Raw genomic sequence first — 23704 nt, forward strand, 5'->3', positions numbered from 1 at the left:
TCATTCTTTCAGAACTTCTAGGAGTGAGTAACTTCATCTTAAAGTCCAGATCCTGAAACTATCGTAGCCCGCAAGCTTCATTTGTATTCCTGCGGTCAAGGAACAGCACACGTTGAGAAGGAAACTCAATCGCAGATTTCCAGTTCCTGGGGAATAAAATTGATATTTGCGGTTACAGGTCTTGTGGTTTTGTGTCTAGCCCTCTGGAGGGTCCCTGTGTCCATGTGATATGTGATAGCTTGTACTTTTATTGAACTATGTCTCCTGGAAATCAGAGGTCAGGCCGAGGCTACTTATCCGTCCGCAGTTGTCGTTGTTAGCGCATAATTAACCAACGCCCCAAACCGAATCTCCTCCTACCTGATCCACCCGAGTCCGAGTCCGAGTCCGCCCACCACCCCCAGTGCCATAAACATAAATCACATTGGAAACCACCGGGAAAACGGCACAGCACCACTGGGATGTGGCTGAGCGGAGACTGGAGACTTAATTGCAGAGTTTGCATAATGCATTTAAGTGAAAACGACTAAGAAACGCTGGAATCTATCAGAGCCGAACTCCCCATGCCCTAACCCCAAGATCTTAGCCATAATATTCCTATGATCCAGCCACTTTAGCTTTATCCCACCTGGGGAAAGAACCATACCCCCTGAAAGGGTATAGTTAAACCAAGAAAAACCAAGTTGGCAATTTGCGGCTTGCCTAATGGCGCAAAATATTTCAAATAAACATTGAAAAACACTCCGAGGCGACGGGCCATGAAGTGAAATTCAATTTAGCCACACACCCCGCCCCGGTCCGCACCACCCTGCGCCGTTGCACCACAATCATAATTAATTTCGGCGGTTATCGCTCGGCCTGCTTCCGAGTAATCCACTTTGCAAGCCACTCCGGCCCGGGTCTGGCTTTTGGGCCGAGCTCTGTCGCGGTTCCACCTGCCGCCCAGCAGCCGAAAATCAACAAAATCAATATTTAAAATCGCATAAATCGCCAGACTGGCTCACACAGAGAGAAATAGTTTGCAGAAGCTGGTGGTTATGAGATGTATAGTCCACTTGAGATGAGATGTTTAGTTTAGGGCAAGTCCTTTGGGAGTTCATACACTAAAAAACATACTATAATTTTCTTAAAAAGACTTTGGGGAAAGTGCATCACATGCGTTCCACATTCTTTATGCTCCACACACTTTTTGGTGCCGCCACGACTCGACTATGACCACTTTTCGATTTGATTTATGCGGCTTTTGGTCCCGCTGGGAAGCTGTGGATCGGCTTGGTGGCTCAGCGGCTCAGTGGCTCGGTGGCTCGGTGGGGCGTGTGGGTGCGTCGCGCCTCTAACTGGAATTGCTTTAAATTACGCAAATTCAAATGCACGGGCGAGCAGCCGAAACAAAGTAGAAACAAAACGAATCGCGGCGAGCTGGGCAACTGGGGAACTGCAGTTCGAGTTGAACTTTTGATTAACTTATTGGACACCCAGGCCACAACATACCAGTACCGTTACCCATTAGATCCGAGCGCTCCCAGCTCCAGCTCTAGTCTCCAAGCAAGCACTTGCCTTGTACAGAGAGTTGTCCACTTTACGTGCTCAGTGTTCGCATTTATCAAACCCGGCCAAGAGCCATGAGCCAAGAGCCAAGAGTGAAACCGAAACCCACCGAACTCGGAGACCCCAGAGGAGTTGCGGTCCAAGCCAAGATCGAAAGTGACCAAACTCGGCGACAAAAAATCGAAATAGAAATCGTTGCGGGAACTGAAATAAATAAAAACGACTGAAAACGAAACCAAATAAAAGTGTTTGGTAATTAATGGGAGCTCTATTTTTAGCGATCAGGCTACAGTACTTGGATAACTGAGTGACTCGGATGCAGAGAGGGTATCTGAACTTCTATTCGTATTCGTAGAGAGTTCCTAGAGACTATCTCCTCATTGCACTTTTCGATTCTGTGCAAATATTTACACAATCCCAATAAATTTATGCGCTCTTCTTCACATTTTCAATTTGCCAAGGATGCCTCCTCCGGTCGGCTCTGGATTTATGCAAAATCTGGAACCAGCCAAGGGGCCCGCGCCGAGATTGCTATTGGCCTAGAGAACCATCGACCATCGCCGATCAACGATCGACGATCGAAAATCGAGAATTGCGAATCGAGACTGAGAACTATTCACGTGTGGGCGGACGAAATCGAATTCAAATTCAATGATTCGTGGTGATGGTGGTGGTGCTGAGCTCCGAGACGACCGGGTAATGGAGTCAAGTCGACGTCTAGGGCTGGATGATGATTCTTATCGGCTGGCTTTTAGCTAAAGGCCTGATTGCGATCTGGGAGCGAGCAGAGACGGAGCCCTCCTCTGGAGGTGGTTGTGTGTGTGGCCCAGTTGTGGAGCAGCGGCTTATGGCCATCGACAACTCATTGACAATTTCCTACTTTGGGTGATACTTTGGGGAAAGTCTCAGCTCTTAAACGATGGCTGTTAGGAAAGGCAGTTTCAGGTCTTCACCATCTTCGTGGAGAGTATTTCTTTCCGCGGCGCCATTTCACAGTGGACGACATCTTTCGAAGCCTAGGACTTGCCTGCTGTCATGGGCATGACTTCCTGTCGCTCTTGATTTCATTAGCTGCGTGGGAGAGGGCAGCTCGTTAACGCGGAGGAACCAGAACCCTTCGAGCGTGCACCCAGCATAATTAGCTGCCAGTGCCTGCTAGCCAGACCGGCTGGGGCAGAGGAACTGCAGTTTAATGAGGAAGCCATTGATTAGCGCCCGCGATTACGAGGGAGGCGAATCACAGGCGAGGGAGCTTCGGGTCGGAGCATTGTTGAAATCCAGCCTAAATGCTGAAATAACAGCCACTGATTCCGACGATGGGTCGTGAACTTGAGCCAGCCATAGTCCGACGTGCATTCCAGGCGGCACCAACTCCATGTCCAGGGACGTGGGCAACGATCCATCATCGTGGTCGTGGACTTGCAGCTGTAACGCCAAAGCGGCAGGGGCATCTGCATCTGAGACACAGGGAACGCATTCGTTCTCCCACCACCCGCCACCTTCGCCGTTTCTGGTTTTGCAGTTGTTATGTTCGCATGATTTTGGCCATTTGCGGCTGGCCCGACTTCCACTGCCCGGCCAGTCCACGGCCACGGCCACGGCCAGGGGCTAAATGTAAATCTCCCCCGCCCCGCCAGGCGCGCTCCCCTCCTCCGCTCACGCATCTATTGGTATTTTGATTTATCAATAGACGCTGCCTCTCGCGCTTTGTGGCGAAAGCAAAAGTTGAGCCGCGGTCGGGGCCTAGACTGTAGAGAGTCTCTGGGGCCGGTTGAGGGAAAGGCGGCCCCACAGTTGAACCGTAGACGAAACCGTAACCCGTGAGGCGGAGCGAGGGGCTGGGCTGGAGGAAGACAGCTGCGGCGGCGGAGCCTCCAAGTGCCAGCAAACATAAATCAAATGAGGAAGAAATGTACAAGATAAATTTTTAAGCACACTTATTTAACACCTAACAACCTTGTTAGATGCATTTTGATGATGCTCCAGTCCGAACGCACCACTCAGAGACAAGGTGGAGTAGAAAAGCGGCACAGAACGGAGCTACACGGCGAGAAGTCGGGGTGGAGGACAGGAAGGAGCTCTCCAGCTAGTCGGATAATGTATTATTCTTTTCTCGCTGTGCTCCAAAGAAGGAGAATGTAGTTGGGAACAAGTCAGAAATCTATACCGGAAAATTAAAAATTCTTAATAACACGACAAGCAGCACAGCGGTGGTTCAGTGGTGGTGCACTGCAGTGGTGCAGTAGAGGAACAGCGTTGCAACAACTGTTAGAATGGCTTTTCGGTGTTTGACGATGTGCAGCGACATCAGAATCAGCCGGAGCCGGAGCAGAGCAAACATAAATAGATCGTTCCGTTTCCCACCTTTCTCTGTGCCACAGTGCCTGCCCCTCGCAGCTGCCTCTCCTAGAGCCATTGCCCCATCACATCTGCTCACATATAAATCTTCGGCTCTTCAGAGACCACAAAAATAATTTATAAAAATTGCAATAAATATTGAGGGGCCCTGATAAGGCGTCGCCATAAATCAGCTGCCATGTTGGAGACCCCGCCGAAGCCGGCCAATTCGCGGAGGGCAGAGCCCGTGACTAATCAAGGCAAATGTGTGAAATCTTTCCACGCCTCTGACCGTTTTCCGAGGTGCGAAGAAGCGGCTTTATTACTTTCAGCTGCGGCGACCGCCAAGAGAAGCGGTTTTAGTGCCAAATCGATAGCAGGTCCACTGTCCACTGTCCACTGGCTTTCTATATAGCATTAGGTAGTACCCTACAATGGACCCACCAGAAACAAAGCTACATGTCGTGAAACCAATCTTTGAAACCTACACCCACTGTCTCCGGCGCGACAAGCACTTTCTTCGCCCCCAATGGGACGAGTGGCATTAAATTCCGATCCAAGCTGCCTCTAAGCTGCGCTCCTAACCGCAAAACACAAAGCCAGAAAGGCCACTTCGCACCAAGCACCTTTTCCTATTGGATAACCCGTGGCGGAGGGGTCAGCGAAATCATTCACATCTACCGGAAATTGCATAAGAAATTTGCAATGGCCCCATGTTCCCTCCATCGGCGGATGTCTTATCAGAACTTGTCGCTCTCAGGCATGGTTCAGACCCTCCCTAGACTAATCTAGGAGTTTAAACTTTGAAGAGTGAGCCCCCAACGCCACTTACTGGATCATTTGGCCAACTTTAATTAGCCATTCCGTAGTTGCCAATACGAGCAAGAAATTAACATTTTAAAAGAGTTGTACCTTTCCTCGTTGCAGCTCAGGTGCTAATAAAACTGCAACCACGAGCATCCGCTTTTTGCCTTATGTCTTTCGGTTTCTGAAACCATCTTCATCCTTTCAACTGTCTCGGGTCTTAGGTCTCGGTGTTAACCAAGTCCGCTTCCCTCCGTCCGCTCGTTTTGGTTTTTGTACGTTAAATAAGGTAATTGAATGAAATTACTTTTGACAGCTTATTTGCATACATCAACAGCACCAGCAGCAGCAGAAGCAGAAGCTGGAGCTGTAGCTGGGGCTGGGGTTTCAGAGCTGAGGCAGTCAGAGTCCGAGATGCAGGCCTTGTTAGGCCATAATTGGTCATTGGTTCTTGTCCGAGAGCACCTCCCGTCCGCCGGCCCCGGGAAAGTGTGAGAAATGAATGCTGACAAAGATGAATAACTTTCTGCTTATTACTATTCCTTGGGTTTGGCTGACTGCATGATGTCTTTTGGCCCGGGACTTTGTTATTTTCATGTCCTTTCTTTCAAGATGTGATTCTTTTTGGGAGCTTTATGCAGTTCCTCTCTAGGAAAGGCTTCCTTGAGTATCCTTTAAGTCATGTGGGCGTGAATTCAGCAACTCTGTCGCACTCTGGACTGGCATTTGTTGTTGGCGACAGTTTCCACGAGACTCCCTAAACCCGTTCCAACTGCCGCCCAACTAAGCCTAATGAAAGTCTTTAGTCGCAGCCACAATCTAAGCGAATCTTCAGTCCTCCAGCTCCCATTCCTGGGACTTTAGTTCACCAAAAGGGTAATTAACAGCTAAAATTCAGCGGAGGACTCGGAGCACGTTTTGCTTTAAAATTTAAATGCATATCGGTCTGGGGTTCGGATGACTGTGCACAGAGAGAATCAAAAGGGAGTTTAAATTTAAAAAAAAAACACAATCAAATAGCTTAAAATCTTGCCTGGGACTTGGCTTTCAGTCTCTTCCAGCCAAAAATGCCTATTTTAATTGCTTTATTTTGGCGGAGTCAGGTGATCTGATGCCTCCCACCCGCTCTCAAGTCTGACTTTCCCCTTTCCAGTGACTTTTCTGATAGTCATTTGCCTTCCAAATGGCGATTACGCAAAATGTCAACTAATTGGTAGATATTTAAAGGGTTGTTGCCCCCATTCTCCCTTCTCCGCCAGGGATATCAGGCCCTTCTCCACCCAGTGACTCACCCGGAGGAGTCTTTCTTCAAACTGAAGTTGACACCCGACTGATACGCCGCCTCGGGGGCGAGCGACCCACTCCAGTGCCGCGGCCCGATCCCGAGCATAACAAATTGCCAAATTAAGCCCTGAGATAAGCCCGGAACGGGGTCCGGTCCTCGGGCACCGACAGCAGCTGCCTGTAAATCAAATTAAAATTTTGACATCTTCATTTGTACTCGGTGGGAAGTGGAATTCGAGTGGTGCCCTCTTAGAGCCCTTGCTTGCTTGCCTTGCTGTTATAAGACTATAACTTTTAATAATACAATCTTTCTATTCTGTTGCAGATCTCAGCCAGTGATCCGGATTGCGGCGTAAACGCCATGGTGAACTACACCCTGGGCGAGGGCTTCAAGCACCTGACCGAGTTCGAGGTGCGCTCCGCCTCGGGGGAAATCTGCATAGCCGGGGAGCTGGACTTCGAGAAGAGAAGCAGCTACGAGTTCCCGGTGATAGCAACCGACCGCGGAGGCCTCAGCACCACGGCAATGATCAAGATGCAGCTCACGGACGTGAACGACAACCGACCGGTGTTCTATCCGCGCGAGTACAACGTCTCCCTGAAGGAGTCTTCCCAGAGCCCGGCCCAGTCCTCGAGCGCTCCCGTGGTAGCTGTGGTGGCCACGGATCCGGATTCAGGGACCTTCGGCAAGGTATCGTACAGGATCGTGAGTGGAAACGATGCTGGCATCTTCCGCATCGACCGCTCGTCCGGAGAGATCTTCGTGGCCCGGCCGGACATGCTCTCGGTGAGAGCCCAGCCGACGCACATGCTGAATATCTCGGCCATCGACGGAGCGGGCTTGAGGAGCAGCTCCGACGCCGTGGTCTTCCTCAGCATCATCGACGCCATGCAGCGGCCCCCGATCTTTGAGAAGGCCCGCTACAACTACTACGTGAAGGAGGACATCCCCAGGGGCACGGTGGTGGGCTCGGTGATAGCCACGAGTGGTGATACTGGTGAGTTACTTCCAATGATGCCTAGCATATGTGTTCCCTGTAGTGCCGTCCCAAAACTCGTTCCACCCATGCACTAAAAACCACTGATCTCCGCCAAAGGTTTCCGATGTTTGACGAACACAACAAAGGAACGAGGCGGGAGAGCAGGAGGCCGGGGCCAGGGCGAAACAAAATACTTCAAACGCAAATTTCGGCAGAAATCTGCACCCATCAACAGGGTCCTCGTCGTCAAGTTGAACGGAACTCGGACTGGGACCACGAAACAAGGGCCCATTTTCACTTGCAGTGCCAGTTTGAAGTCCCAGGCCCCGAGTCCCAATTTCGGGCCACAAAAAGAGCCAGACAATCGACGATCGTCGCTGGCTATGCAAAATAATTTTGCGGTTTAATTTGCTGCTTTCGCTGTGCACTTCCTTCCATGCAGCATGCCTCGCCATCCACTTCTACCTGCCTCATGTGTCAATCCGAGCAGGCCCTCTGCCAGAGCCCCCTTGAGCCGGCCGAGTCGCTTCTATTGTGCCGGCGACTCATTGTTGTGGCCTTTCAATGGATCTTAATGAACAGCGTTGGCTCCTAATTTCGGCTGTCGCTTGTCGGAGTTCCTTTAAGCGGGAAGGACCATAAAGCTTAGACCTCCTATCACTACCTCGAATGAGAGTCTTAAGTTAAACTATATTGAATAAATACTAAACTATTTTATTTATTTCCCTCTTGCAGCCCATCGCAGCCCCATGCGCTACTCGATTTACTCTGGCGACCCAGATGGCTACTTCAGCATCGAAGCCAACTCGGGCAACATCCGCATCGCCAAGCCCCTCGACCACGAGGCCAAGTCCCAGGTCCTCCTGAACATCCAGGCCACCGTGGGAGAGCCCCCCGTGTACGGCCACACTCAGGTCAACATCGAGGTGGAGGACGTCAACGACAACGCCCCGGAGTTCGAGACCAACATGGTGCGCATCTCCGTACCGGAGAACGCCGAGCTTGGAGCTCCGCTCTACGCGGCCCATGCCCACGACAGGGACTCCGGCAGCAGTGGGCAGGTCACCTACAGCCTGGCCAGGGACTCTGGCAAGCGCCTGTTCTCCATCGACGCCAGGTCCGGCCACCTGGTGCTCTCCCACCACTTGGACTACGAGACCTCGCAGCGGCACACACTGACGGTAACCGCCACGGACGGTGGCATTCCGCCGCTTTCCTCCAACCTAACCATTCTGTTGGACGTGCAGGATGTCAACGACAATCCCCCCGTCTTCGAGAGGGAGGAGTACTTTGTGAATGTTTCGGAATCACGCTCCATTAATACTCAGGTAATAGATTGTTTCTACGCTGACTCCTTCACCGGAGAACCCAGCTTCCTCAAATACATTAAAGTGTTCATTAAAAACGACGACTTGCCTGCGAATCTTGGCTCTCCTTTCCACTTTCCACTCCGGGCCCGGAAAGGGTGTTTTATTGAAAAATAAATCTGTGTAATGCTAACTAAATGCGGCACATAAATTTGATTAACAGCCACTAAAAGTCACGCTTTTGTCAGGCGGCCGTCATATCGCGCTGAAAATATCTCCACACCCAGGAGGAGCTTCCACCGGCCGGCCCCGGCCTGGGGATCTCAGCTCCCAAGTGCCATCCCGCCGCCGCTCCTGCGCCTGAACTAGTTTTGATCATAAAATCACTTCATATCTTTGGCATCGAAACGAGTTCTCCAGGGGCATCTCTCGCAGCGGCTCAGGCCGTCCTCTCGGGCCCAAATGATTGATGCCCCGTCCCCGCATTTGGCATTCCGTGCTCTAACTTCTCCGCTTCTCTTCTTCCAGATTATTCAGGTGAATGCCAGCGACTTGGACACGGGGAACAACGCCAGGATCACCTACAGAATCGTGGACGCGGGAGTGGACAACGTCACAACGAGCTCCAGCTCGGACGTTGCCCAGCACTTTGGAATATTCCCCAACTCCGGGTGGATCTACCTGCGGGCGCTGTTGGACCGCGAGACCCGGGACCGCTACCAGCTGACTGTCCTGGCCACGGACAACGGCACTCCAGCGGCCCATGCCAAGGCCCGGGTCGTGATCCGGGTCCTCGACGCCAACGACAACGATCCCAAGTTCCAGCGAACCAAGTACGAGTTCCGGATCGAGGAGAACCTCAGGCGGGGATCCGTCGTGGGAGTGGTGACCGCCACCGACCTGGACTTGGGCGAGAACGCCGCTGTGCGATACAGCCTGCTCACGGCCAACTCCAGCTTCCAGGTGCATCCCGTCACAGGTGAGTCGGGCTTCCTTTTGGCCATAAATTAAGGCGCGCTCTAACGCCGAACAACTCACTCAGCGCGGCTCCGGTGGCGGTGGCAACTGTCAAGCCACCAGCCATGACCCACGGTCATTCATTACTGCTCCTCAGAGCAGCAGCTCGGCCAGATCCTGCACTGAGACAAATCCTGGTGCTAGAACTAAAAGAGTGGCCTTTTAGGTCCTCCATCGTAAGAACCAACTTCTTGCAGTGCCCGGCTATTGCTCTCGCCCATAGATCAGGCGCATGGCAAACCTGTTCCTGCCAAGCGATAAAATGCGATCGCCGAGATATCCGAGATCTGGACCGGGTTCTGGGCTGGCAGAGCTGAGAGCCGGGAGGAGGAGGCTGACCATTAGTGTTCGGGCAACAACAGTTTTAACGCTGTCAGCTCATCCGTCAATGGAGTATCATTGGCCTGACATCCAGCCACTGTCCGTGTCGAAGACCGCATCTATATCCATGTGCGTGTCCGCTGGAGGCGAGTGCCCGGCACTGGGCTGGGAGTGGGCAGGGGCTGGGGCTGTTGCTGGGGCTCTGTCGCTCGTCTCATTTAAATTAAATATGGAAGCTTCGTGCAGCTAATCCTGGCAAACAGGTTATGCGGCGATCGCATGACACGAATTTCTTTCGGGGGCATTAATCATCGGCGACCCAGTTAGGCGGCCGAACAATGCGACCACCCACTTCCTTCCCCGCCGCCGAATCAGAGCTGAAGGTTCCACCAACGACTAGTACATCTAGATCTAGACCTGTTTCTAAAATTAAACCATGGACTATAACTCTTGCCTATTCTCTTTTCAGGCGAAATATCCACCCGGGAGCCCCTGGATCGCGAGCTCCGGGAAATGTACGAACTGATAGTGGAGGCCAGGGATCAGGGCACACCAGTGAGGAGTGCGCGAGTGCCAGTGAGCATTCGGGTCACCGACGTCAACGACAACTCGCCGGAGATCGCCGACCCCCAGGAGGACGTGGTCAGCGTGCGGGAGGAGCAGCCACCGGGCACCGAGGTGGTGCGGATACGAGCCATCGACCGGGACAATGGCCAGAACGCCTCCATCACCTACTCGATCGTCAAGGGCCGCGACTCGGACGGACACGGCCTGTTCAGCATCGATCCCAAGACGGGCATGATTCGCACAAGAGTGGTGCTGGACCACGAGGAGCGCAGCATCTATCGCCTGGGAGTGGCGGCCACCGATGGCGGAAGTCCGCCGCGGGAGACGGTGCGCATCCTCCGCGTGGAGGTGTTGGACCTGAATGACAATCGGCCGACGTTCACCAGCTCCAGCCTGGTCTTCAGGGTAAGTGCTACGACCTGGCCCGCGGGCTAAGACACGCCGTCGCCGCCGGTTTCCTGGAAAACTTTTGTCTATTTGACGCTTCTAGTTTTACACGACAGTTGTCCCAGAGGTCGTGAGCAGCGCGTTTGTCCCCTTTCGGCCAAGTACCAGTGCTAGTGCTGTTGCCAGTGCCAGTGCCGCCTTTGTGTCGCGGATGATTTGTGGACCTGGCTGAAGCCTCACGTGAGAATGGCCGAGAACACGACTCCTCCTTGGAGCCCCCCTTCCTCTCCTTCTTTTGTCGTCTATGCAAACTAGTCTGTCCTACCTTTTTAGAGAAGGAAGTCCTACCTAGAGAAGGAAGTCTCGGACTATTCGGAGTAGCTTAAACATCATCAATGGCGTTTCCTTTGTTTTCCCACTTAACTTTCGGACAAGTTCTTAAAAGTATACGGCGTAATTGTCACTATCCAGTGTGACAAGCCTCCCGGACGGACAGACCGACCTATTAAGTGCGATTCGAGACGTCAGTTTGGAGATCAGTTAATCGCTCGTTGAGGCGGAGAGCCGAGGAGCGTGGGCTCTGGGCCCTGCTTAGATTTCGGCACGCCTGGCCCTTCCCTTCGGCTGCTTTCAGCTGGGAATGTACAAATGGGAACCCTTTAACATTTTTATCACGTTCGATTCGCACATGTTTTGCATACTCCGCCCCTGGGCACTCCACCCGTGGCTGCCAGCAGCTCCTCCTGCCTGGGATGCGCGCTGCAACTCGTCCCTAACCGCTGACGGCTGCGACGCTTTGACATGCATTTAATTGCCTCTCGGAGGGCCGAGGCAGGCAGTCGCAGCCTGCACCGGGTCGGGACCTCGTGTGTCCCTTAAATCCGCTTCGGCCACAATTAAAATTGACACATTTCGTTGCGTTTCGGCCGTTCTCCTGCTTTTCCGCCTTTGAAAGCACCGCCCTTGCGTTGGCGTTGACTGGGCTGGAAAAGAGACGCTCTTCACAGGAAAGTCTGAGTCGGAGTCGGATCTGAGTCTGAGTCTGAGGACGCAGTCGTTGGCTGATTCCAATTATTCAGCGACGGATTGCCGCAAATAAATCCGAAGTAATTAAGCAATTCCCCCGCTCCAATCCGCTCCAGTCCGCTACAGTCCGGTCCAGTCCGCAGTCCAGTCCATCCCGTATTAAACATCCCACCGCCCCGAGGCCTTATTCCCTTTTTTCCTTTTCCAGCCAGAGATCCTGCCATAAAAGTGCACAACAAATCATGCTCCATTTTTTCGGTCGGATTCTGTGCATAATTTGAGGAAACCGCAGCCCCCAGTAGTCGAAAGCTAATCTTGTACTCGCAGAAATCAAGTAGCAGCTTCTATATTGCAAGATTGAACTTTTAATAGAGTTCTTGGAGGAATCAGTACCCTCTGCTATGTCAGCTACCCATCTCCTCCTATAAGCTTATTTAGTCCACCCTTCTTTTCTCTCAGTGCCCACTACCGATGGGGGCAGCCGACTGCGTAATCTTGGCGGGGCATAAATCTCGTTTCTGTCATTTTTGTGTCTCCATTTTGGCGACCCAAACAATATTTGCAATGTTGTTATTTTATGAAAAAAGATACTTAACTGCAAGCAGACCTTTTATGTTTCATCTTTTTTGTTTCCCGTTTTTTCGGCCGGACCCCGAGAAATGTTTTTTGCGGTTTTGCATATTAAATTCGCGCAGTCTTCTGTTTTCGGAGGTTCTGAGCCGAGCGGCAGAGTCCCAGCTCATATTGTGGCAGCATATTCCGAGGCAGCTCCGAGATTCTCGGTCGGAAGGCATAATTTCTTTTTAATACTATTGGTCTCTTCGGGCCTGGGACTCGCAATTCGGGCCTGGGTCTCTGGCAAGCTTGGGCAGACTTCCTTTACAGATTCTGGTTATTCTTTTTTGTTCGGCCTTCTGCTCCTCATTCCCGGGAGGCGGGGGAATGAAATTTTTAAATGTTTGCTGCCTTCGTAATCTTGAAGTATGAATTATTGCTTTAAGATTGGATTTTCAACACTGTTGTTGAGATTAAGATACGCGTCGAACAACAACCAAGTAGAGCGTCCAGCTCCGCAGTTCCCCGCCCCAGTCCGCCACATCCCTAATTCCCAAATAAAATAATCTAATATATATGTGTTTCCCCAGGTACGAGAGGATGCCGTCGTGGGCCATGTGGTTGGCTCCATCAGTCCCAGCGAGCGTCCAGTGGAATCAGTCCAGAACTCGTTGGAGCCGTTCTCCGAGCAGCTCCGCATAACCTACACCCTGACTCCCTTGACCAAGGACCTGATCGAAGGGGCCTTCGACATCGACCGCCACTCCGGCAACCTGGTAGTGTCCAAGCTCCTGGACAGGGAAGTGCAGTCCGAGTTCAAGCTGGAAATCAGGGCCCTGGACACCACCGCCAGCAACAACCCGCAGAGCAGCGCCATCACCGTCAAGATAGAAGTGGCCGATGTCAACGACAATGCCCCCAAATGGGCTCAGGATCCAATAGATCTTCAGGTACGTAGTACAAATCATTGTAGGGATTATTTATAAGGATTATCTGGCATGAAATGGGAGACACTTTATCACAAGGCTAGGGTTAAAAGTGGAAGTTACTACGCTTTGTGTGGTTTAGTTTACAATTAAACTTTATAATGTGTTTATTTTTAATCGGTTTACCCAGGCAAAGGAGACCACACCTGTAGGATCCATAATTCACAACTTCACTGCCACGGATGCGGACACGGGAACCAATGGGGAGCTGCAGTATCGCCTGCTGCGATATTTCCCGAACGTGAACGAGAGCCAAGAGGCGGCCACGTCCTTGTTCAGCATGGACCCTCTGACAGGATCCCTTAGTCTGCTGGCTCCCCTGGACTTTGAGGCCGTCCCGGAGTACCTGCTGATAGTGCAGGCCCTCGACCAATCTTCGAATGTAACCGAAAGGCTCCAGACCTCAGTGACTGTAAGACTTCGCATTGTGGACGTAAACGACAATGCTCCGCACTTTGTTTCCCCGAAGGCGGCTAATGGCAAAGGGGCTTCGATCTTCATCAATGACGCCACGCGGATCGGCGAAGTGGTGGCCCATATCGTGGCAGTAGACGAGGACACGGGGGAAAATGGACGCATCACTTATGAGATCTCGGGCGGGAATGGCGAAGGACGCTTCAGGATCAACCCACAAACGGGGGTAATCGAGTTGGCCAAGTCCCTGCCCCCCGCAACGGAGGACGAGGACAAGAGCGGTCGCTTCAACCTCCTCATCACGGCGAAGGACCACGGGGAACCAGAGGCCAAGTCCAGTCAGATGAGCCTTCAGATTCTGGTGCAGGGAAACCACAACAATCCGCCACGTTTTCTGGAAGCCGTTTACGAAGCAAAGATCCTGGAAAACGCACCAAGCGGCAGCTTCGTTCTGCAGGTCACAGCCAAGACGTTTCATGGCGTGGAAAATGGTAAGTCCCGGAAGATCCAGCTGCCCCCCAACCCCATTCTCACATTCCACGCTTTCTTAGCCAACCTGAGCTACGAAATCCCCGCCGGCGTTGCCGACGATCTGTTCCACGTGGACTGGCAGCGGGGAATCGTCACCACGAGGGGCCAGTTCGACCGGGAGTCCCGGGCCAGCTATGTGTTTCCCATCTATGTGCGGGATGCCAACCGACTGGGCAGCTCCGCAGCCGCCAGTGCCTCGGCGGTGAGGAAACAGCGCTCCTCCGACAGTGTCGACGAGGGACCCGAGGGCCAGCACTTTGATGTGGCCACTGTGCAGGTCACCATCGAAGACGTCAACGACAACGCTCCGGAGTTCCGGCCTGGCTCCTGCTACGGATTGTCTGTGCCCGAGAACACCGAACCGGGAGTGATTCACACCGTGGTGGCCATAGACTTGGACGAGGGTCCCAACGCGGACCTGGTCTACAGCATTGCAGGTGAGATTCGAAGTCTTGAGACTCTTAATGATTATATTTCTCCTAAAAATTACTGTTTCATGAACTAATCCCAACCACTACTACTTCCCTACTAATCTTCCCTTTCCAGCTGGCAATCTGGGCAACAAGTTCAGCATCGATGCCCGCTCCGGAGAGCTCAGAGTGCAGCCCCTGGACCGCGAACAGCACTCCAGATACACGCTGCAGGTGCAGGCCGCGGATCGGGGCAAGCCCACCAGCCGCCAGGGCCACTGCAACATAACCGTCTTCGTGGAGGACCAGAACGACAATGCCCCGCGTTTCGAGCTATCCAAGTACACGGCCAGCGTCCAGGAGGACGCTCCGCCCGGCACTCGAGTGGCGCAGATCACCGCCAGTGACGCGGACTTGGGCGTGAACGCCAGACTAGTTTACTCGCTGGCCAACGAATCGCAATGGCAGTTTGCCATCGACAGCTCCAGCGGTTTAATCACCACAATCGGGTAAGCTGGCATCTCTTATTAAGGGGTATCTGAATCTGTATCTGTATCTGTCTGGGGCTGGGTCTGGGTCATTGCTTGGCTCCATCTTATCGGGCGGCGCGATCTCGAGCAAGGACGCTGCAGACACCACTGCCATAATTTCCTCAATAACAGGGCCAGGGCGGCTAATGTGGCAGGGAAATCAATGTAGTCGATCCGAGCTATGACAGCGTCCTACGCGGCCAGCGGCCAGTGCCCAGCGACAGAGCTGCAAATCCGTCTGCTGTCAGCTCCCCGCCTGCCTTGCCAGTGTCCTTTCTGCTCCTCAACCTCCCACAGGCCTCGCTATAAATAGCCCAAGGCGGAGCCCGGAATGGAGTTCCTAAACGTTCATCAAATGGACAGAGAGAACTGCACAGAGAGAAAATAAGATCCCCACTCCGCCGGGGCAATTTATGCTTATGGATAATCAATGATGACAACAATGGCTTGTTCCGTCTTCCCGAGTTCCGGTCGGGGAGCGCGCTGACCGCCTCCTGGGGGGACGGGGACTAGAAATGACAGTAGCGTCAGTGTTGCCATTTATACAAACGCGATCCGCTGTCATGTACCAATTTTTATCTTTCGCTGATTGTCGGCAAACAATAAAAACAAAATCCCGCCACCGCCGAAAGAACAGAGTCGGGTCGGGAATAAAGATTCAGGGTCTGGGGAGCGGTGGACCAGTGGATCGGTGGGGCGGTGGAGCTGTGGAGCGAAGGGGCCCTGCCACTCGAGAGGTAATGGGACACAGAGAAGAATTGTAGAGCAGACAGCCAGACGGACTGAGGGACAATTCGTGACGTTGTTGTTAGTCTTGGAATTGCACTTGGACTTGGACTTGGAGTTGGAGTTGGATTTTGAGTATAGGGAACTTGGAACTGGAAACAGAGTCTGCCGAGAAGCAAAAAAGAGACCGGGAACAGACAAAAATGTGCCTGCCGCTTGCTTGTTGTGGCCAATGTTGCTAGCTCTGCGTTGTTTTCGCTTTGTTTTTGTGGCCATAGCTGAGTGACTGCCGATGGACAAGCCAGCAGAGCAACCAGTAGTGGCATGCACTGTCAAAAAAACATGGAACTAACAATAAATAGTTGCGATTTCGAGGAAGGTGCTAAAAATATTGATCCATCAGATCAATAATGATGAGTTTGCTAAATAAAGCTCAAAGATTAAAATAGCTCTCAAGTATAGTAATTTTCGCACAGTGCAGGCTACAGTGCCTAGTCCCCAACTTGTCCGATCCTCCTCCCTGTCCCCGGTTGATGATCAACAACGACACAATCACGGCCGCAACCACAACATCGGCTGATGACTGACCCTTGAAAGCATTTCTGCTGCTTTGTTTCAGAGGCTCCTGAGGGGCGGAAGGGGCCCGGGCAGGCTCTCGGACAAGGCATCTCGGACAGCTTTCCTTTATTCCGCTTTGACTGATTCAATTCATAAAATGGCCCTCTGCCCGGCCCGGCCCGGCCTGGCCCGGGATGAGCTTGTAATTTGCTAAATTCGTTTTATTGGCCAACATGCAAGCGCGGAATAGAACGGAATGGCATGGCTTGTCATGGCGACCGCCGACTGCCGACTGCGAAGGATTGTAATCATTTTGGTTTATGATTTGTGGCAGCTAGCGTGCTCCAGGGACGGGGGGAGCGCGCGATAGCAATAGGAAGGCAGTCCGACTGCTGGGATTACTTTTCTGGCCGGAATCTAGCCAGGCGAGGGCTAATGCGAGTGAGCAGCTCCGGCGGGAAGACCGCAAACAAATGACTTAATTATCAGTCAGCCCCCAGTCCCATGCACTGGGCGAAAGTCTCGGATTAGTGGGGCTTCTGGAACCTTCTGGAAGACGATATTCCGCCCAGTGCAGGCTGCTTCCACTTCTGTCCGGATCAATTGCAAATCATTTCGTGTGGCTAATTGTCAGTGGGATTACGAGTGTGTGTTGTGGTCTTCTGCTGGTGCAGCGGAGGGGCTCCCTGGGAGAAACCTAATTAGTGTCGCAAGCGGCGCCCATCGCCGACTGATCGTGTGCAGGCCATTATTTGAGACGGCTCCTTATGGTTCCCCCTCGTTTTATTTAATTTCAGCAAACTGGATCGCGAGCTGCAGGCGAGCTACAGCTTCATGGTCGTCGCCACGGACGGAGGACGCTACGAGGTGCGGTCGGCGTCGGTCCCTGTGCAGATTCACGTGCTGGATGTGAACGACAACCGGCCAGTCTTCGAGCGGTATCCCTACTTAGGAAAGGTCGCCCCCCTCATCCAGCCAGGTCAGACTTTGTTGAAAGTCCAGGCCCATGACGAGGACCTGGGCGCCAATGGCGAGGTGACCTATTCGCTCAAGGGGGATGCCTCTGGAATAAGCGGCAAGTTCCGCATCAATCCCAGCACTGGCGCCCTGAGCGCCTCCCAGAGCTTGGCCAGCGAATCGGGCAAGCTGCTGCAGCTGGAGGTCATCGCCAGGGACAAGGGCACTCCCCCGATGAGCAGCGTCGGGCTCGTGGAGCTCCTTGTGGGGGAGGCCACGCCGGGAGCTCCGGTTCTCCACTTCCAGAACGAGACCTACCGGGTGAGAGTGGCCGAGAACTCCGCTTCGGGCACCAAGCTCCTCCAGGTCGTGGCCCTACGGAGCGACGGTCGCCGCCAGAAGGTGCAGTTCTCGTTCGGAGCCGGCAACGAAGACGGCGTCTTCAGCCTCGACGCCTCCTCCGGAGAGGTGCGGGTCAATAAGCCGCACTTGCTCGACTTCGATCGCTACGCCACGCCCTCTATGTCGGCGCTGAATCGGGGCAGAGCCCTGCACTACGACCCTGAGTCGGAGTTGGAGTCGGAGTCAGAGGAAAGTCTGATGAAGGACGACTCAAACAACACCACACGATCCCAGCGCGCACTGACTTCCTCGTCTTTCGACCTGAGGAACACCCAGCCCAACGAGATCCACCTGGTTCTGGTGGCTCGCAGCGCCGATGCCCCATTCCTGGCCGCGTACGCCGAGTTGGTGGTCGAGCTGGAGGACGAGAACGACAACAGCCCGCAGTTCTCGCAGCGGAAGTTTGTGGCAACCGTCTCCGAGGGCAACAACAAGGGTACCTTCGTGGCCCAGGTCCAGGCCTTCGACGCCGACGCGGGGGCCAACGCCCGGCTGCGGTATCACATCGTGGACGGCAACCATGACAACGCCTTCATCATAGAGCCCGCCTTCAGTGGCATCGTGAAGACCAACATCGTGCTGGACCGGGAGATCCGCGATATCTACAACCTGAAGATCATCGCCACGGACGAGGGAGTGCCCCAGATGACGGGCACTGCCACCATAAGGGTGCAGATCGTGGACGTGAACGATAACCAGCCCACCTTCCCGCCCAACAACCTCGTCAGTGTCAGCGAAGGTGAGTCACAATATAGTTACTTTAAACTTTAAACAGAGATACTATTAGGAACTACAAGTGGAACTAATACTAATTTAGTATAAATAACTAAACTATTAATTTTTCATCCAAATAACACCTTTTCGTCTCCGTATTTGTTCTTTTTCGTTTAGCAACCGAACTGGGAGCCGTGATTACCTCCATTTCCGCCAATGATGTGGACACCTATCCCGCTCTCACCTATCGCCTGGCAGCTGATTCCGCCGTGGAAGCCGAGAACTTGGACATCTTCGCCCTGGATCGGTACAGCGGCAAGCTGATCTTGAAGCGCCACCTGGACTATGAGATGAACCAGGAGTATCAGCTCGAGGTGATAGCCTCGGACGCTGCCCATGAGGCGCGCACTTCCTTGACCATCCGAGTGACCGATGAGAACGACAATGCTCCCGTCTTCCTGGCCCGTCGGCCGCCGTCCTACTTCGCCATCCTGCCCACGATGTCCGAGATCAGCGACAGTCTGTCCACGGAGGTGGAGCTGCTCACAGTCAACGCCACGGACGCGGACTCGGAAGGCAGCAACTCGCGGATTCGGTACTTGATCGACCCGCCAGTGAAAGGCTTCTCTGTTCATGCCTCTAGCGGGGTGGTGTCCGTCAACATGAGCAGCCTGCAGCCCCCAGCCTCGCCCAGTGGCGACTACTTTGTCACGATTCTGGCCAAGGACGAGGGAAAGCCTTCCATGAAGAGCTCCACTCTGCTGCGAGTGCAGCCGGGCGACAGCAGCTCGGGCCGCTTGCAATACCAGCAGACGCAGTACAGGGCCCAGATCAGCGAAGCAGCCCCCCTGGGATCGATAGTCCTGCAACTGGGCCAGGAAGTCCATGAGCAGGCCTTCGTCATCGCATCGGGCAACGAGGAGGAGGTCTTCGAGCTGCTGCAGTCGAGGGCCATTGTTTTGGTGAAGCCCCTCGACCGAGAGCGCAACGACTACTACAAGCTGCGACTGGTGGTGAGCCACGCCCACTCCACCTTCGTGCCTGGGCCGAGCTCGAACTCCACTCCCGGACTCTCGGTGATCATCACTGTCCTGGACGCCAACGACAACTTCCCCGTCTTCGACAAAAGCGCCAAGTACGAGGCGGAAATAAGCGAGCTGGCCCCGCTGCGGTACTCCATTGCTCAGCTGCTGGCCACGGACGCCGACCAGGAGAACAATCCCAACTCCGAGGTGGTCTATGACATCACTTCCGGAAACGACGAGCACATGTTCACGATCGACCTGGTGACGGGGGTCCTGTTTGTGAACAACCGCCTGGACTACGACACGGGAGCCACCAGCTACGACCTCATCATCCGGGCATGCGACAGCCACTACCCCAGACCCCTGTGCAGCCTGCAGCCCTTCCGCCTGGAGCTCCACGACGAGAACGACAACGAGCCCAAGTTCCCGCTCTCGGAGTACGTGCACTTCCTCGCCGAGAACGAGCCAGTCGGCAGCTCCGTCTTCCGCGCCCAAGCCAGCGACCTGGACAGAGGTCCCTTCGGGCAGCTGAACTACAGCATAGGTCCTGCCCCCAGCGACGAGAGCTCGTGGAAGCTCTTCCGCGTGGATCCGGTGACGGGCCTGATGACCTCGGACGCCGTGTTCGACTACGAGCAGCGGCAGCGGTACGACCTGCAGCTGGAGGCCTCCGACATGGGCGGCAAGAAGGCCAGGGTGGGCGTGAGGATCGAGATCGAGTCCAAGGATGAGTTTGCCCCCCAGTTTACGGAGCGCACCTATCGATTCGTGCTGCCGGCGGCCGTCGCCCTCCCGCAGGGCTTCGTGGTGGGCCAGGTCACGGCCACCGACGGGGACAGTGGCCCCGACGGCCGGGTGGTGTACCAGCTCAGTGCCCCCCACTCCAACTTCAAGGTGAACCGCAGCAGCGGAGCCATCCTGATCAAGCGGAAGTTCAAGCTGGACAGCGACCGAGACGGAAACATGTACTTGGACGGCCGGCAAATCAGCCTGGTGGTGTCGGCCTCCTCGGGACGGCACAACTCCCTGAGCAGCATGGCGGTCGTGGAGATCGCCCCGGATCCCCTGGCTCATCCTGGCACGAATCTGGCCAGTGCTGGAGGCGCATCGGGCGGCTCCATGGGCGACTGGGCCATCGGCCTGCTGGTGGCCTTCCTGCTCATCCTCTGCGCCGCCGCCGGCATATTCCTCTTCATCCACATGCGTAGTCGCAAGCCCAGGAATGTGGTCAAACCCCACCTCAGCACAGAGACCGTGGGAGTCGGAAACTCCAACAGCTACGTGGATCCGAGCGCCTTCGACACGATTCCCATTAGGGGAGGAATGTCTGGAGGAGCTGCGGGCGCCGCTTCCGGCCAGTTTGCCCCGCCCAAGTACGACGAGATTCCTCCGTTCGGACCCCATGCCGGAAGCTCCGGAGCAGCCACCACCTCCGAGCTATCCGGATCCGAGCAGTCTGGCTCCAGTGGCCGCGGCTCGGCAGAGGACGACGGTGAGGACGAGGAGATCCGCATGATCAACGAGGGTCCTCTGCACCACCGGAACGGCGGAGCTGGAGTCGGCAGCGACGATGGCAGGATCTCGGACATATCCGTGCAGAACACGCAGGAGTACCTGGCCCGCCTGGGAATAGTCGACCACGATCCCAGTGGCGTGGGTGGGGGAGCCTCCAGCATGGCCGGCTCCAGCCACCCGATGCACATGTTCCACGACGAGGACACCACCGCGAGGTCGGACATCACCAACCTGATCTACGCCAAGCTGAACGACGTGGCGGGAGCGGTGTCCGAGCGAGGGAGCAGCGTCGACGATGCGGGAACCACTGCGGGATCCATAGGAACGATTGGCACGGCCCACGGACACGGAGTGATAGGCAGCTACGGAGAAGTCCCAGTGCCCGTTCCCGTAGTGGTGGGAGGTAGTCAGGTGGGCGGCTCCCTGAGCTCCATCGTCCACAGCGAGGAGGAGCTGACCGGCAGCTACAACTGGGACTACCTCCTAGACTGGGGGCCGCAGTACCAGCCACTGGCCCACGTGTTCTCCGAGATCGCCCGCCTGAAGGACGACACCATCTCGGAGGTCAGCGGCCACAGCGGCAGCGGCGCCTCCTCCTCCGCCAAGAGCAAGCACTCGTCGCACTCCTCGTTGGGAGCGGGGAGCGTGGTTCTGAAGCCGCCTCCCTCGGCGCCTCCCGCCCACATCCCGCCGCCGCTGCTCACCAACGTGGCTCCCCGGGCGATAAACCTGCCCATGCGACTGCCGCCGCACCTGAGCCTGGCAGCAGGACATCTGCCCCGGTCGCCGATCGGCCACGAGGCGAGCGGGAGCTTCAGCACCTCCTCGGCCATGTCGCCTTCGTTTTCGCCCTCGCTCTCGCCCCTGGCGACGAGGTCCCCCTCCATTTCGCCCCTGGGGGCCGGACCGCCCACCCACCTGCCCCATGTCTCGCTGCCGCGCCACGGCCACGCCCCCCAGCCCACGCAGAGGGGCAATGTGGGCACGCGGATGTGAGGAGTGAAGACGCTGGAAGAGGAGCTGTACATGCATATAGTATTATCTGCGCACCACCCATCCACCCACAACACGCACCCCCGCACACCCATCACTCACATCTTAGATCCTGTACATATTGCATCGACACTTTAGGTTAGGACTGCAGCGCCCAAGTGCCCCGAAGGAGGGACAGGCGTGCCAAGGCCGCCAGTGCCAGTAATGTTAGTCACATTTTTGAAGTATCCGATGGCACTTGCGACCTTGGAGGCCGGTGTCCTTGCGACGGGGCACCATCGAGCTTAGGAATACCACACAAAGCCAACAAAGACTCTCTGAAAACTCACTTGCTTGCACACAGAGCCAAGAGCGAGGAGCAGCAGGAGCTTAACAGCCATACGTTTTAAGCATTTAGATCCTAGGCTAGTCTAGACTAGCGACCCCGAACCGAACTCGACCGACCCGACGCTCGAATCCGTATCCGTATCTGTATCTGTAGGCTAAGCTCGTCGTATAAGTGTAGTATAAGTGTAGAGTAGGACTAACTCTAAACTAGTTTTGCTCGTAGGACCCGCCCAAGTGCACTTAGGCGACCGGCAGTCCCTGTTTAAAGGGGATCAGGCCCGGCCGCAATTCCCCCACATCCACATCCACATCCCCATCCAGCCCCTGGGAGCGGGGAAACATTGTAAAAAGTTGTTGTTTTAGTATGATTACGGGGAGGTTGAGCGTATCGTACCAACGAATGATGAACCGGAGGGGAGTCTTTTCTTATCCATATGTAGTACCAGTTATTATAGCTCGTATCGTAAGACCGTAGAATTCGTTCACTTGTGTGTGATGCTACTTGTGTAATTCCGTATCTTCTAGCAAAAACGATGTAAAAATGTCTCCAGAATTAGGATCCTCTAGCTTTAAGCCCTTAGTCTTAAATAGCGAAACGAAAGCAAGAGAATAAATATTTAAAATGTAAAAATAACATTTGCTGTTTTACTGAAAAGTGGGGGGAGCGTCCTCAGGACGCCTTCCGACAGCCCAAGAAGTCAAAACCGAGAAACAAGCCACAACAACCGAGATCTGACATCCACTTTGTCTTCATTTCAAAGACGTTGCATGAACTCATTTATTTGTTGCTGATTTCTGGCCCGAACCACACCTCCGCCTCCATCGCATCGCCACACCACATCTCCCTGCAGCCTCCCTGCAGCCGGCCTGTCGTCATTATCGTGGCTTGCCCCAGTCGCTGTCGCAGGGTTCCAGAGGAGTTATTTCCATTTGCCAGTTTTGGAGGGTCTGCGAATGGGTCCGACTATCACTCGCATCGATTGCCTCGAATCGACGAAGGTGCTCTTTAAAAAAAGGGATTTCAAGATACTACTTTTGGATTAATCTGGAATTGTTTTATTCCTCCAACAGTTCATATCACTAGGTACTCGTATAGTCGACCCTAAAACGAAGCTCTCAGTTTCTGTTTATTTTTTCTTTGGTCAAAATTCTCTGGAACCGCAGATCAGTGCTATCCTCCACCAGAAGAAGGGCTTCTAAACGCTCGTGGATATTATTAGTAGCAGTCAATTCATATTACAGCGAATACAAATAACGACGAAACCACCTGGACGCAGAAGTGGATTTGAGGGCCCATGGATGGAGGATAGTGGATGCTGGATGGCGGATAGGTTGCCACTGCAACCTCTGAATGAGAAAAAAAATCGCAGCCGAGAGGACGATGATGATGATGATGATTATGGGTTGTTGGCGCTGTCTAGGTATTCATTTGGGCCACGCATTTTTTGGGGTGTATACGCCCGAGACTGCACCATCGATGGAA

General features: G+C 54.2%; 1 protein-coding gene across 1 annotated transcript in view; it reads left to right on the top strand.

Moving 5' to 3' along the window:
- The window catches only part of LOC6497692 (protein dachsous), a 55306-nt gene extending 32451 nt beyond the window's left edge, over positions 1 to 22855 (top strand). The window contains exons 3-12 of the mRNA XM_001961520.4: positions 6299 to 6971; positions 7689 to 8281; positions 8789 to 9239; positions 10068 to 10570; positions 12724 to 13083; positions 13250 to 14024; positions 14085 to 14501; positions 14611 to 14983; positions 17086 to 18386; positions 18539 to 22855. Coding sequence (XP_001961556.1) covers positions 6299 to 6971; positions 7689 to 8281; positions 8789 to 9239; positions 10068 to 10570; positions 12724 to 13083; positions 13250 to 14024; positions 14085 to 14501; positions 14611 to 14983; positions 17086 to 18386; positions 18539 to 21897 — 8805 coding nt within the window. The 3' untranslated portion in view covers positions 21898 to 22855. The remainder of the gene's footprint in view (positions 1 to 6298; positions 6972 to 7688; positions 8282 to 8788; positions 9240 to 10067; positions 10571 to 12723; positions 13084 to 13249; positions 14025 to 14084; positions 14502 to 14610; positions 14984 to 17085; positions 18387 to 18538) is intronic.
- Positions 22856 to 23704: the final 849 nt, after the last annotated feature.

The sequence above is a fragment of the Drosophila ananassae genome, chromosome 3R, assembly GCF_017639315.1.
Source record: "Drosophila ananassae strain 14024-0371.13 chromosome 3R, ASM1763931v2, whole genome shotgun sequence".
NCBI lineage: Eukaryota > Metazoa > Arthropoda > Insecta > Diptera > Drosophilidae > Drosophila > Drosophila ananassae.